Source organism: Typopeltis vanoorti, chromosome 2 (assembly GCF_054136105.1).
Source record: "Typopeltis vanoorti isolate ZY-2024b chromosome 2, IOZ_Tvanoo_1.0, whole genome shotgun sequence".
Lineage (NCBI taxonomy): Eukaryota > Metazoa > Arthropoda > Arachnida > Uropygi > Thelyphonidae > Typopeltis > Typopeltis vanoorti.
In genome coordinates this window covers 70,713,444-70,729,541 of record NC_143550.1, presented here as the reverse complement: position 1 = coordinate 70,729,541, position 16,098 = coordinate 70,713,444, and the positions used below count along the sequence as shown (strand labels likewise).

General features: G+C 33.6%; 1 protein-coding gene across 1 annotated transcript in view; it reads left to right on the top strand.

Moving 5' to 3' along the window:
• LOC150109156 (uncharacterized) overlaps nt 1-13,320 on the top strand; it is a 33,041-nt gene extending 19,721 nt beyond the window's left edge. Inside the window, exons 5-9 of the mRNA XM_090405843.1 lie at nt 3,345-3,425; nt 4,458-4,538; nt 6,129-6,651; nt 10,678-10,766; nt 12,917-13,320. Of these exons, the coding sequence (XP_090261969.1) occupies nt 3,345-3,425; nt 4,458-4,538; nt 6,129-6,651; nt 10,678-10,721 (729 nt within the window). The 3' untranslated portion in view covers nt 10,722-10,766; nt 12,917-13,320. The remainder of the gene's footprint in view (nt 1-3,344; nt 3,426-4,457; nt 4,539-6,128; nt 6,652-10,677; nt 10,767-12,916) is intronic.
• Nucleotides 13,321-16,098: the final 2,778 nt, after the last annotated feature.

The window sequence follows — 16,098 nt, the reverse complement described above, 5'->3', positions numbered from 1 at the left end:
TGAGAGGGTTGGATCTGGTAACACTATCAGACGTTCTATCTATAACTGCAGTCGAAACTCTACCTTCGATCAAGCAACGTTACCATGTATTCTTGTTCTGGAAGGTTGCTGAACATATGAAATTCTCAGTCAAGAAAGAGTTAATGTAGAACAATAAAGCTGGAGATTATAACAAACTTAGGTGGCTGCCTGGAGCAGCGCCATGGAAAGAGAGCTACATGGAATGAATGTGAGTAGTATGCATGAGAGGTGGCCAGGGATTGTTTGCGAAAGGCAGTATCAGAATGCATATCCATATCCAGAGTCAGGAGGATAAACCGAGTAGGGATTAAGTGGTATGAGTAGAAATATAAGCAAGAGCTGCAAAAAAAAAACATTGTGGAGGGAATATAAATAAAAAAGTGATCAGCATGCTCATGAGTAATGCAAAGTGTAAGCAAGAAGGATAACTAGTATGGTAATGAAGGCTAAATCAAATTATGAGAGAAAATGAGCTAAGTAGACCAAAGTAAATCCTAAAGAGTTTTTTGCTAAGAAATAAGTAAGAGGAAGTATAATTAGGGAAAGATAACTTAACTCTGTGCTGATAATAGGAAAGTGAGAAAAGTAGAAGAAATAGTTGAGTTACTATGAGATCATTTTGCAAGAGTGCTTCATCCAGATGGAGACTTTGCAGTTACTGAGGCGACAGAGACTTACTGAGCATTGGAGTAGATGAACTGGAGGCACTCAACTTATTGGTTTGCCTCCATAATGCAATTGGAAGCACAACGGGATAGTGCGTCCTTTGACTGGAAAAAAACTGAGTTCGATACTTGCCACGAGGAGAGAAATCTTAATTGGCTTTTCTTTATTATTAGGAGAGTTAGCCGATCACATACGGAGGTAGCATGGGTTTTAATGGATGTAAACTGCAGATAGCGTTATGAGTTGATAGCGGTAGTATCGTTGTGTGTAGTTGGAGAATTAAATAGATGATGATTAGGGGTGTGGAATGTAGCGTGCCCAAGGAGTCATTGGACTCCTTGAAGGTGTTACGTTATCATAGTAATAGTAATAATAGTGATGATGCCATTTGATTGAAAAGGTCTGGATTTAAATCCCGCCTGTGAAATGAGAAATTTATATTATAAGGGCTTTTCAAATGAAGATGAGTTAGTGATCTCCTAAGGAGGCGTCAAAGTGTTCCATTTCAGAATCTCAATTTCCTCCCCTCCCACTGAAAAAATAGACAAACCAACCAGAAACACCAGTGGTCGTAGATTATCCAAGAGAAACAAAATTAATTTTCCCACCAAAACGCTACATGATTTATGTGAAACGAACTTTGTTCATCATGACAAATCTCTGAGCCTGACACGTGCGAGAAAGATAAGATAAGATGAGATGAAATGAGATATTCAGAAATGCTTGACAATAAAAGAACTTTAAATATCGGAATGAATAGTTTTTGTCTGTGTTTTATGTGAATTTCACCACAAAGAGGTTGTTAGCCTTACAGTGTGTTATCATTACTGCCATACATAGACCAAGGGCTAGATAATCCGAAAACCATGTTCTCTAGCCTAAACATGGAAATTATCAAGCCTTCAGGTATCTAATAGCAGGCTATCACACTAGACTATAAAATTCATCTACCAGATTGTCTATTTAGACAGGTTATTGTTCCTATTTATTTATTTAAGGTGGACTTACGAGCTGGATTCTTAATGAGATGCATCTGAGTCTCCGAAAAGACTCTCCCAAGTCAACGTTTCCACGGAGTCACATGATTCATGCGTTTTTCGTGCAATAAAATAGTTCTAAATTCTTCAAAAATATGAGAAGATCGCTACATTTTTAAGCCTTTTTAACACACCAAAGAGATGAGAGAATTTTTTTTTTGTTTCTATTCGGGAGACGTGGTTTTGCATACAGCGATGCCTCGTGACTGTTATATGTATTATTGGTTCGGAAATAATTCTAAATATTGGAATCAGAAAATCATGATCGTTGAAATCTAAATGAATTTTGAGTGGAGACCTTTCTCAGACTCTTAAATATTTATATAATTATAATTCAGAACACCAGAAATTGATTAATCCATGTGTTAGGTAAAGAATTAGGCAGCGTAATTATTACGAAATTATTTTAATTAGAATTAGATAGAGCCAACTGAGATCACGAGACCATTATTATTATGTTAGTTAACTGCATGTGTGTATTCTTCGGCTGATTATCCTTTGTTGGAGGAAAACTCTTTCCATCCTCTTATAAGATCGACTAAATCATCTTTAATAGAAAAGCCCTTATAAAAGATATTCGTTCTAGACAGAATTTGAACTTAGATCTTTTCAACAGCAGGACAACTACTGCGTTTTTCACTCGAATGCATTACACTTCTAAGGCACTATAAAAATGTAAGCAATTTGTGAAAAATATTAAGAATATAGAACCACCTAACAGTCCACTATTATTTAGTAGTATCATTAAGAATGAAGGCATGGAACCCTACATTAGAAGGAAAGGGATCCAAACTGTGTGGACCTTCCTCATGTAGTGTCTCGCGACAAAGATATGGTTTGAATAAACACTTGTCGATTACAATGTTTTCATCGAACAAATTTAGTATAAAAATTAGTAAAATTGGAGCCAAACTGAAGGTGAGTTAATGGGTCTAATACGGCAGGAGTGGGTTTTTTTTCTCCCGGACAATCAGGATTTTCGTCCCTCAGAACAGACAAATCCAGTAGAACACACGCGATTTAGAGACAAGAAAAACAGGGTTAACCACTTATCCTCGTATTACGGTTTGGAAATCCAAGGATACTTGGAAGGCCATGAGCACTTAAATACATGTTAGAGCCACTGATAGAACAGAAAATTGGAGTCAATTTTAATGGTTACTAATTATTTTCAAAAATATTGGCAAATGGGTGTACATGAACATGAACTTTCGGAGAACAAAACTTTTATTCGAAAAAATCAAAACACATACAGAAGAGGGTCACACAGGATGATTAATATAGACCTGTACCCAAAAATTCTGTTATAGACTAAAAATAGCAGTACAAATTCTTTTCGAAGCGCTTGCGAATTTCCGGGCTTCATGTCAAGGCAAGTCTTCTAAAACTCTGATCGGTTTCAATTCATTCATTTCGAATCTAGAACAAAAACTTTGAGTTTAGTTCTATATGAATCACCGTGCACAATGATTGTAACTAATTCTTGGTCGCTCATTTTTAGCTGGGGAATCCAAGTTGGCTTTGTATATATCTTAGTTTGGAGATCCCTATACTAGATAAGGACATTTGATGTTATGTTACGAGTATTTTCTATAAATATTTTTTTCTTCATTTCTATAGAATTCCGCTATTTTAGAGAACAAGTATTTCATATCGGCGATTTTTGTATCCAAAGGAGCGGGGATTTTTTGGATTATTAATGTAAGTATTTGTTTGTAATTTTGTTATGAATATGAATATATATAATAAATCTAATTTTCGAATTTTTGCAAATGTGTTTACATGGAATATTTTTATTATTATACACTGTTGACCCTGGATTCTGCTCATACAAATCTGACTCTATATGCGAGACTACATTCATTGGAGATACTGCAGGTATTGTTAGTATGGTATAAAGTCTTAAAAATATTCCGTGTCACTACAAGATCAGAAAGCTTAGCTGGACAATCCCACTTTTTTACAGTAAATCAGAATAGCCATTGTATTAACATTTGAAAAGTGTCTGGATCATTTTGAATCTTCTCTCTGGTATATAAGTCCTAGTTCTTCGATCCTGTGAGTAATGGACCTCATCCTTCTCGAAACTATGGTCTATTATAAACGTGAGTTCGTGTATAAAAATGCGAATTATTTTATACTCCGCACCCATCAAAAAAATAAAAAAAAAGGACGGTTTTTATCAGCGATGCTATCATAAGATTACTAGATAAGCAACCAAAGATTGCTTCTGTTTTTCCCTCATAGGATCGAACAAATAAATTTCTTTTTGTCCCTTTCTTCTCCTTCCTAATTTTAGGAAAGGGATATTTTTGCACATTAATTCTTACATATGCACACGAGAGACCTAAAACCTACAGACATAATAATGCAGTATATGAGCAAATCGATAAGGAAATTCTGTAATAGTTTTTAGTTGAAGGTGAATTATGTGGGATTTAATGTGGATGAATTATTTTGGGATTTAATATTTTCAATATTAAATCCCAAATAACAGTATACCTGCCTTTGTCTGCATTTGAGATACTATACGAATTTACAAACGTATAAATCAGAACTCCTCCCTTCTGAAAAGTGCCAATGCTCTTAAAGACACTTTTTTTTATTAAATATTTCCCCCATTCTCCGACAAGCTGTCTTTCTTCATCCCTACTAGCATTCGATTGTTATTAATATGTTTCATTATATTCTTATTCTACTGCAGCGTTTTTCAGTATTTTTTCCCTCGTTTAGATAATCCTGCTCGTTTTCGTTGTACGAAGAATGAAAGAAATAGAACATAAGAAGAAAGCAACTCGAGTTATTTGCAGACAGGTAGGAGTTCTTCATTGCATGTGAATTTGAAAACAAATAAGTCTTTATATTATTATAATAAGGTATAGTTCCTGGAAAAATTCGGTATAGTCTTTACATAGTCTTTATATAACTTTTAACACCAACAGAATTTATCTTAAACAGTAGGAAATGAGATATGAGAAAAGTAAGTTTGATATGCGTAAGTATATCAAAAGTGGGTGTCCTATTACAAAACAAATTTCTTAATATATGCTTTGTGATATGTCAAAAAAAAAAATTAAAAATTCGAGAATCTTGAAAGGTGCTGAAAAATACTGAATTTTAAATTATTTTAATTTACTTGACACTGAAAAGTAAAAATAAGCTTACATGGGAAGACAAGCTCTGTGTGTTTGTGTGTGTGTGCGTGCGTGGTGAGTTTCTCGATAAGCGCGTTTTAGTCATGGTTTTATATATTAGTTAGATAGAGAAGTTGGTTAGATAATTCAAAAAACTCATCTTAAACCTCATACTATTTGCAGCTTAGATGAATTCGTCAACCAGTGAAAAAGCAGATTAGATACAAAACTTCATAGATTTACCCAAATACTTTTCTAAAAAAATAAAGTATTACTAATACATGCAAGTGTGAGGAATTTAAGCTCTACAGTTTCTAAAGGAAGGATAGATCTCTGATTAAAAATCGAAAAAGTCTAAAGCGATAAGAAGCCTCATAAAACTAGATATAAATGACAAATTAGAAATTTTTGAAAGATGAATTGAGTAGGTAGGGTGGCCGAGCGGTCTAAGGCGCTAGTTTAAGGCACCAGTCTCTTCGGAGGCGTGGTTACATCCCACCCCTGCCAAACGATTTTTTTCTTTCCAGGGCTCTTGTAATAATAATTAGTAATAATAATAAAAAATATTAACAGTAAAACTGAAAACGCTCATCAACTGTTAGTAACAATCATAAGTACTGAGTTTGAACGAAAGCTGTTTATTAAGTGCCATGGAACAATATGCAGAAGGACACAAAACAAATCTAATAGGCATTAAGCATATTGCGAATGCACCTCAAACGAACTCTTCAGATTATAAAAACCGTAAGAAATTCCTCATAACGATAAATAATATGCCAGTAATAACTGAATTATATATCACTAGCTAAATAAGCAGTGGACAGAGCCTCCATAGCCCACTCGATGTGAAATGAGCCGTTTGATTGTATACCTGGTTTCGAATCCTAACCTTCATCAGGAATATTCAACTGAAGTTGAGTTTCCTCTCTCATACTGAAGGGGGGTTCACTCTAAATAACTAGGGTTTTTATTTCTTAACTAGGAAAGCTCGCTAGTAGAATACATTCAGTGTACATACAAAAAATATCAATTTAGTTATGATCAACCATTATCTTAAAATTATGGTTGTGGAAGCCTATTTGAGCAGGTCGTGAACTATAAGAGACTGTAAGTACCGAGGATTATTATTATTATTATTATCATTACTGGATTTACTTCCCAGTATGTCTATATAATAGTTTTATTAACTAGTATGATCATAACAAAGATTATAATTTTTATTTAGTGAGCTTATTATATTCTGATCAATGAACTGTTTTTATTTCCATAGGACAATGGAAGGGAAAGTTACGAAATGCAGCCATTGAAGAGAGGACAAAATCCACACGCCCGTAATGAAAGACAATATAATTCTAGAGAAGTAAATCCCGCTCCAGAATCTGACCATCCACGTGCTTTTAGCAGAAGAGTTCGAGAATCCATGAATTATGATGATGAACGTTTTTCTAACTACCGTGAAGGCGGACGATCGAATAATCCGATCAAGTATGACCATCCGCGTACATTCAACTATAGTGAAGGAAAACGACTTGAAATGCCTACAAAACGAGATGATCGAAACTCGAATAGCGACCCAGATGCGACCAATGTATCCGTAAATATCTATACACGTGGAAGCGATCAGTGTTCGTATAAGTCTCCTGAAAATGTTGGCCGAAAATCTCCTATAATCAGACAGGCAAGACAACAAATAACAGACTATGAGGATGAGGAACCAATCAGACCATCAATGCCACGAATTGGCTTCAGTTATCAAAATAGGGCTTACGAAGAGGACTATGAAAGAACAAGAGGTAATTAAACCAATGGTAAATAAAATGATATAATCTGTATTTATTGAACAAAAATATGAATAACGATACCATAAATACCTGGGTTCGATTCAAGTCCAAGACGTCAGGAACCTTTATTTGGTCTCTTTCGACTACAGATAAGTTAGCAGGTCTCATATGGAGGTAGGGATTTTTTTCCACCCAGAAACTCGGGTTTTTCGTCCCACAGAACAGGCAAACCGGCCTGAACACACCTACAGACATAGGGCACACCACGGGGCATGGAGCTAACCACCTTATCCTCGAGGCGGTTGCGGTTTCAAATCGTAATAAGTCATGCCTAATACGAACGGAACAGGCTACTAGGCATAATATAAGTATAAGGAGGAGGAGGAGGAGAAGGAGGAGATCAATGCCATTTTGTTGATATTGGTGACAATCCTTGTTGCCTCATAATGCACTGTATCAGGCGTACGCGATTGTATAATTTAGATATGGATATTGTAGTGTAGTGAATAGGATGGATATTGTAGTGTAGTGAATAGGATATATAATAATCACCGCTTGAAGAACCATTCTAACCTCACTTAAGAATAATATAGTGTTTATAATAATAAAGGACTACAGGTTTAGGAGAGATTGACCATCATAGCATGCATCTGGTAGGATAAAAGTCATAGCTATGTTTGGGATGATGCAGAACTCTCAGAGAAGAATGAAATATACCGGAGCGCATGTAATTCCTACCAGAAGAAAATTCAGATCATTACTAATATTATCATTTTTGAATGAAGTGGTCAACAGTTCATTGCGCTCTCTACACTACTGCATACAATACTGTTAGTAAATTGGTCACACAAAAGGATTACAGAGTTTTTATGCAGTTACGTGCATGGTTTTAGTAGAAATATAATTTTAAAAAAAGTCCTGCTGATTTTCTTAGCTATTCCTTCCAGATGAGTTACAATGCACATTCTAGTACTTCGTATGGTGATTCGTTGGGTGGATTATTTTCCCCAGCACATTCGGGTATTCGAATGTTTCTTTTATTGCTACAAACTTTCATATAGAGATGTAGGAAGTGAATCTATCGACTGTAATTAAAAATCACAGAACTCATCAGGTGATTTATAGGATAAGAAGGCGAGTGATAAATTATTGATATAAATAATATAACTCTTCAAAATATGATACTACATCTCAACTCCAGAATACCACACCTGCTGATCAGGCGTAGTATTTATTGGATAAAGAAGAAACAATTGCTAGTGTGTGTGTGTGTGTGTGTGTGTGTGTGTGTGTGTGTGTGTGTGTGTGTGTGTGTGTGTGTGTGTGTAAAGTAAGGCTTTTAAAATAACATACTGAATTAAATTGCATTTCTATTTTCATTGTTTTCAAGATTAGAGAAAGATGAATTCAATAGAAAAAGCTTTTTTTTTACTGCGTTAAAAATTAAAATCCTTTTAATTTTCAAAGGCATACAGTTCACATGAAAAACTCATTTGATTTGATTTATTTGCAGAATCACAGGCGATTTTTATTTTAAAAAACAAAGAAGTTCGTTTTCCATATCGGTTCTACACAAAAACGTTCTACGATAATTCAATAATTTTATGCAAATATTGAATACATATTGAATGGTTGAATAAAGTGAGCAGTGTCAGATGTCAGAATTATCGTGTGGCCTTACTAACATTATGGTGGAAGAATGATTACTACAATAGATTATTACTGTAGATGAAGCCACGTGAAGTAATCCCCCAAAGGTTTCATTTAGCTTCTTATATTTGCTGAATATTCAAAATACTCTAAAACCTATGACTTCTGTTGTCCATTATGTGGACATATTATGTATTCTTCTAAACAACGCCTGATGATTTGAATTAGAGCTCTCATAGTATTCATCTATAAAAAAGAAATAAAGCTGAATGTTAGCATTACAGAGGAATTTCTCTAGTAGTATTCCAGGTAAGATTTATAAAATCATACTTAAAAGATTTAGAAAGATGTGGAAGAGAGACTTGGAGAAGAACAAGTTGGGTTCAGGCCGAATACAGATTGTCAAGATCAGATTTTGACAACCTGTATGGAACATTATACAGAGCAATACATAGTCTATATTTAAGTTGTATATCAACAGTTAGAATTGATGGAAATTCTGGAAGATGGTTTGACGTCAAATCAGAGGTAAGACAAGGATGCATATTATCACCATCTATATCATCTTATTCATCATCTATATGATCACATTATGAAAGAAAGTGGCATCAAGCCTGATATGAGAATTGGAGATGTCAAATTTAGTACTTCGCTTTATGCAGATGATGTTGATCATCTAAACACATTTATTGTAAGTCTCCAGGAATCTATAACTAAATTGATGACAACAGATATAATAAATTTGGCATGATATTCAGCAATAAAAAGACCAAAACTACGAAAATAGGTAGGAACATAGAAACTTTCAGCTGCATTCTGAATGCAGAGCCTACAGAACAAGTAAATTAATTCATCCTTTCTTTTAAGCTTACACGGTGATCCGAATGCATTTTTGAAAATTATGGAGACAACTACCGTGTTTGAATAAAAAAACTTATTTTAATATAACTAAAATCTACATTCGACGTTTCGACCTTTATGTCAAGATCATCTTCTGGAGCATACAACTATACACAATAGTTGTATAGTTGCATAAATTATTTCATATTTTTAGGTTAAGTGTTTAGTGAAGATGACAAATGAAATTTGGAAAGAGATAATAGAATTAGCAAAGTTGGTGTTGTGGCAAGCTAGCTGAATAAATTTTATGAAATAAGAGAGAAATTCGCCAAACCAACAGTACACAAAACAGTGTTCAAATCAGTTTCAAGTTATGGATCTAAGAGTTCTGTTAGAAATAAAGCACTGGATCAAAGACTAGAGACCACAAATATGAGGGTTCAGATAAAAATTAGGGAAGTTAACCGATGGCATCAATGGCAAAATGAAGATATTAGAAAGGAACTTGACATTATAACACATTCAAGAATGTGTTAGCAGAGCTAATCTAAGGTGGTATGGCAAATTAAACAGAATGGTGGAGGAAACGTTAGCAAAACAGGTGGTTATGCCAAGATGGCAGGAAAGAGACCCAGAGGAATATTAATATCTAGGTGATATTGTTATCACCTAGATATTGATATCTAGGTGATAACGAGGAATATCAATATCTAAGGCACTTCTGACTGAATCTAGTATTGATTCAGTCTGAAGAGCCTTAGAAGAGGCTTATAACAATATTGGCCTGCTCACTAGTAAGCATTTGGACTGATTTCGATCAAAATTGTTGATTTGATATTAATAATAAAGTAAACTTAATCATGTTGTGTTATCATAATACCTGAATACCCCTTGAGGGTACAAATCCTGAAATTCATGATGATGATGATGATAAAAATAAAACATTCCAACTCAAAGATGTAACTACCATAGAATGAAAAACCTGCTGTTGTTCAAAGCACGTCCTGTTATTTTTTTTATTTAATGCGAAGATTATCTTTATCATGGAATATAAAATATGAAAATGAAAATTTTATTTCAGTGACTTTCGTGCAACACCTTTTTAAACTGGTGCACTCCAAATTTTTCGAGGACCCATATTGATCAGTCATACGTCCCTTCCAGTTTGTCTTTGATTGCAATGATATATTTTACACGTTAGACAAATCACCTGTAAATTTTATCATGATTGGATTTTATGAAAAATAAAATGATAAAATCATTAAAATCATACAAGTTTATATGAAGATTCATAATCTCTACACAAATAACAAATTGAGTCAACTACTAAAGTAGGGATCACAAACATTTCTGAAATATATACAGTATATTAATGTAATACGATGCATTGTATTTTGGCTGTTTTTATCTATATGTATTTTACCGTATTTACGAGTAGATATATGTAAAATTCCAGAATTTAAATACCATTTATTAATTATACATGTTCATTTGACGTAATATACTCTTTTTAAGAAAATAATTAAATTATTCATTAACATATTTCAGGAAATCGTTTTAGAGAAAGACCTAATCAAAGAGATCGATACTGAAAAGAAGAAATTAAATGCCTGTTTTCGTGTATATCTTGAAGAAAGGTAAAGTAAATTGGACGAAATGGTGAAGAAGAAACATAAATAAATTATTACTGCAACAAAGTCGCGATTTGCATAAGTAAAAGGGAAGAAAATATTTAAGATATATATAAAAGTGTGTGTGTGTGTGTGTGTGTGTGTGTGAGAGAGAGAGAGAGAGAGAGAGAGAGAGAGAGAGAGAGAGAGAGAGAGAGAGAGAGTATATTTGACAAATTTGCTGCATATAGAATAAAACTAGTAAAATTATTTCTTACTATAACCATGGATTTGCCGTTTTGGTGTGTTTTAATTTTTAAGAAAGGATTATTACTATTACTATTATTACGAAAAGAGTCCAAGGAATGATCGTAGGAAGGCACAATAACTCCACTACACAACCCTCGTCTCCCATCCCTAATCATCCAACTGTGCACACAACAACAATACTAAAATCACAACGCAGTCTTCTGGCCACGACCACCAATGATATTTTATGCCTGTAAATGCCGTGTGTTAGTTTGGCCGATTGGCTTGTATGTGAGATGAATAAATCGAGTTTCTTATAGAAAAATCCTTCTACGTCAGTACAAGAGCGGCTAGCTTATCTTCAATTGAGAAAGCTCATATAAAGATTCCTCTCATCACGACGGAAATCGAACTCAGGCATTTTCCAATCGAAGGGCGCAACGTCCTGTTATTCTTCCAATTTTTAGAATTATTTTCAGAAGGATTTGCAGAATTCTAATTATTCTTTTGTATATATTATAATTATTTCAGAAAAATAATTATAATTCAGACATTTAAAGTTTTAATTATTGACTATAAGAAGATATACATAATCAAAATATTTTTAGTAATCATGTAAGATGTAATTATTAGGAGAGATTGTAGGAACATATATTCATTTTTGCTTCTTTTTCTAAATGTCTCCGTAGCGAAATCATGAGCACATCTCGCATTTGCAATAAAAGAGACGTTGGTTCAAATGCTGTCTAGAAACCTTCAGAACAGTTCTTCAACTGCAACTGAGTTAGTCAGTGTCATATAGGAGTAGAAGGGCTTTTCATTCGTGAAAGAAGTAACCTGGAAGAAGGCTACATTTCGATTAACACAGTGTACAATTATGAATAAAAACATGATAAAAGATAGTGACCTCCGTTGAAAACATTACAATCGCAATTAAAACGGAAAAAGTCACGTCAAAATTTATTATTCCTAGACTTTTCATTATCTCATGAATAATCATGAGATCATTATCAGTGCAGCTGTATGGTTAAAGAGAGAGAGAGAGAGAGAGAGAACAGAATAACGTTTTTATTTTTTAAATGTTATTTTGTTTTGTTGATGTCACAAGCAGGAGAAAAATTATATTTTATTAGATTAGAAAGGAAATAAATAAATAATACAATAATTCAACCATAATAAAAAAACAGAATTCATGAATATAACTAAAAATAAAAATTAATATAAAGAAAAAAAACTACAGAGGTGAAGTATATTTTAGGAAACTTGAATCATTCTAATGCCTAAATGCTATACAAATAATGACTCTATTCATGTGTGTTAACGGAGACCATAATAGTTAGTGATGTACAGCAAAATTTCTGTGCCATTTTGGATAATGATGATCTGGAGATTTTGCACAATATCATAAATTACAAGCTAGAGAAGAACCATAAAAATCGTTTGAGTGCAATATATCAGCATAGAACAATTACAATAAACACGATTTTTTTCAAGATAAAACAAATAAAGAAGTAATGCAAATATACTATTATTAGATAGCCATCCTGCTTAAATCCATTTATCAAATCTGATACAAAAATTACGAATAAAGCTTTTGATCAACGTCAAAAGCAAATCAGTGATTTTGTTTTATTTATTAGGATAATTCTAATGAACTGAAGCCACCCAAATAAGAGCTTTAAATAATGGAATTAAAGCTAACATTTGTGTGGACGTAAGCTGGTCTTTTATCAATTACCAAAGATATTTGATTGCCTGACTTTTTTTTTTAATCAGTGATTTCTGCATCTATCGCTTATAAAAATGCATTGTTTACAAGATTATATAAATTTTGAAGGAATTAATTTTCTTGTCATCCTTATTATTGTGTTACTTTTCCAGATATTCCAATATTAAAATTGTAACAAGTTTAGCTTTTATTATTTCAGGTTTCATTTTTCTGTAAGAACTACCTGGATTCATATATCGGTGGAACATTAACAAATTGCAATGAGATGGAATTTTTGTTTTCTTTCTGGCTGCTTTAGATTGTATTTTCTATTATTCGACAATATTTATCAGAAGACTGTTAGATATACTAGACACACCACATTGTCTTATGACAATTGAATTATTTGTTCATACAAAAACTTCTTGACTGTTCTTATTTTATAATTAAGAAAGACAATTGCAAAGAAGTTGAATTAACTGTAATTAGTTGTGAAAACTGAATTCATTTTACTGAACTGATCCACAGTAGCTAAATAAAAGAGATTACTGTAAAATTGGGAAGCAGTTGACAACAACAACAAATGAAATTAAAGTGAACTGTGATTCAGATATGTAAGCATTGTCAGTTACATGTACATATCTAATTCTGTAATATTTCTGTTTATAATAAAATATTTTTATTCTAATTTGGAATCAATGAGGAAATATAACATTTTTAGATGAATTAGTAGGAGTGAAATTTTTGTTAAAATATAGAAGAAAATATTTCGAAAAGTCGAGATATTTTCATTAAAAATATTTGGGGAGAGAGGAGATCTTCAAATATATCCATGTAAGGAAAAAAGTTCCAGGAAAGTGATTTTTGTTCCTTCAGATAATTTCCTGGAATGAATCATCCATTGATTACATAATGCTATTTTTTGGATGTTTATATCCCATCCCTCTCATAAGATTCTTTCAATTACTATTATTAAGAATCCATTTTTTATCACTACCAAAAGCATTCTGTAATTTATGGATGAACCCATTCTCTTCTGCTTCTTCTTTTGATAATTTTTGACACACGAAATGAGAGAGAGAGAGAGAGAGAGAGAGAGAGAGAGAGAGATAGACTTATTTCTGGCAGACGCAGAATTCCGGAAGTTTAGGGAAACTGGTAATCTCAGACAAGTCATATCAGGTGCATCTTTACTTAAGGCAGTACTGTCGTGTTTGAAGAGATATCTGCTAGACAAGAACATAAAGACTGATGGAAACACTATCACAGCTGTTGTGACAAGCAATCACTATTCTCATTAGATTAGTTAATTATCTAAAAGTCGTTTGACAGAGTCCATGGTCTGTTAAAAAGTCACCTATATTTTGATCCAATGTAAATGTTTTAACAATGAGAAAAAAAGCAGCATCTTATCTAGGAAAAATATATCATTTATGCTTTCAAGTTATCACTAATACTTGGACTAAAATCAGCTAGCACTTCTAAAATTTGATACGAAATATGTTTTTTTTTGTTATACGTTTAATTATTATTGATAAGTATATATGATATACTTCAATCTGATTACACAATATTTTAATATGCTCTACGGAATTACAGAGGTAATAAATTATAATAAATATAGTTATCGTATGTTGATAATATAGTTGATAGTATTATGATGATAGTAAAGTGACCATATCTTCGGGGGAGAGGGAACGAAAACATGATGGATACCGTAATATCAACATTGCGCAATGCATGAAGATCCATTACAACAAAAATAAATAAATAAACATGAAATGAAATGAAATAAAAATAAAATACTGTACATAATACAATTTTAAAGATGTTTTAAAATGCTGATCTAGTTTCAATTACATCGATATGGAGTTCAAAAAAACTGATTTTTAATTGTTAATTTTTCATTCAGATCAGTGGACTTTTACACTTAGACATTTGTACGTAAAATGCTAAACACCTCTTTGCAATATAATAATAATATAATAATAAAGTGAGAAATGCGTTGGTTAAGGGTATTGCATATACAGTGGTATATTTAGATTTTGCAAAGCAGTTTGATAAATTGCCACATGGCAAGCTGGTAATTAAACTGGAACGGATGGGGCTGAACAGTAGATTGGTTCACTGGATTGGAGATTGGTTGTCTGATAGGTATCAGCGAGTTGTCTATGGAGGAGCGATATCTCAGAAGAGGAAACTTACTAGTGGTGCACCTCAAGGGTCTGTTGTGGGTCTATTGCTGTTTAATTTGTATGTAAATCATATCTGGAGAGGTCTGAATTGTGATGTGCAGTTGTTTGCAGATGATGCAAAGTTGAGCTGAGCTATCAGAGTAGTGTGTATGCTGTAGCTTTGCAAGACGACTTGAATACACTGTCTGAATGGGTAAATACTTGGGGATTTCACAACCAGCCTTGTTCTCAAAAACATCTTCTGAATTAATTTTATAGAAACCCTTCAGTAATTTGAATGTCTGAATCATATATGCCCTCCTCCCCCTATCGACCAATTTTTGCAACCCACAAATCCTCAACCTGTTCTCATAAAGTTCATTCCACAGACCTGCTATCATCTTGGTCACTCGCCCCTGGATCCTCTCCACCTCCTTTCCATCAAGAAGAAACCTAGGTGATCAAATCTGGGCACAGTAGTCGAGATGGGGTCTTATCAAGGCTCGATACAGAGGAACAATAACCTGCCTGTCTCTGCTTGTCAACGTATTCTTCAGCAACCAAGTGCTTTAATGAGCTGATTTGGCCACTTTTGCAATGTGTCCTCTAAATTTCAATTCCTTATCCACCAACACTCCTAAATCTCGTGCCTCATCAATTTCCTGGAGCACAGTTCCACCAATGCAGTAAACTGCCGCCAATCTTTTCACCCAAAAATGCATAACCTTACATTTTGCCACATCAAATTGACATCCATTCTCCTTAGCCCAGACTTCCAATCTATCCAAATCATCCTGCAAAATTTTGACGTCATCCGCAATCACCATTGCCCTACCCAACTTCGCATCATCCGCAAACAAATGAACTTTCCTCTCAGATCCTTTCCTATATCATTAATGAACAAATTAAACAGCAGTGGTCCAAGAACAGATCCTTGTCGCACACGACTAGTCACAGGCTGTCTTGTGTATGAAGCTATAGTGTATGTAAATAGTGACTAGTTAATTATCAAGTCCGAAAGAGCTAAGGTTATGAGGCTGATGTATTATATATGTTAACTGCGTATATTTTGAGTATTTTATCTGTTTTGTGGGATGAAAAGTCCCACTTTCGGGGAAGAAATCCTTGCTACCTCCGTGAGGATAATAAATGCTAGATCAACTGAATAGTGCCCCGTGGAAGAACAGAGAGGAAAGAAATAGAGCAATGGTCAGACGAACTTAAGCTC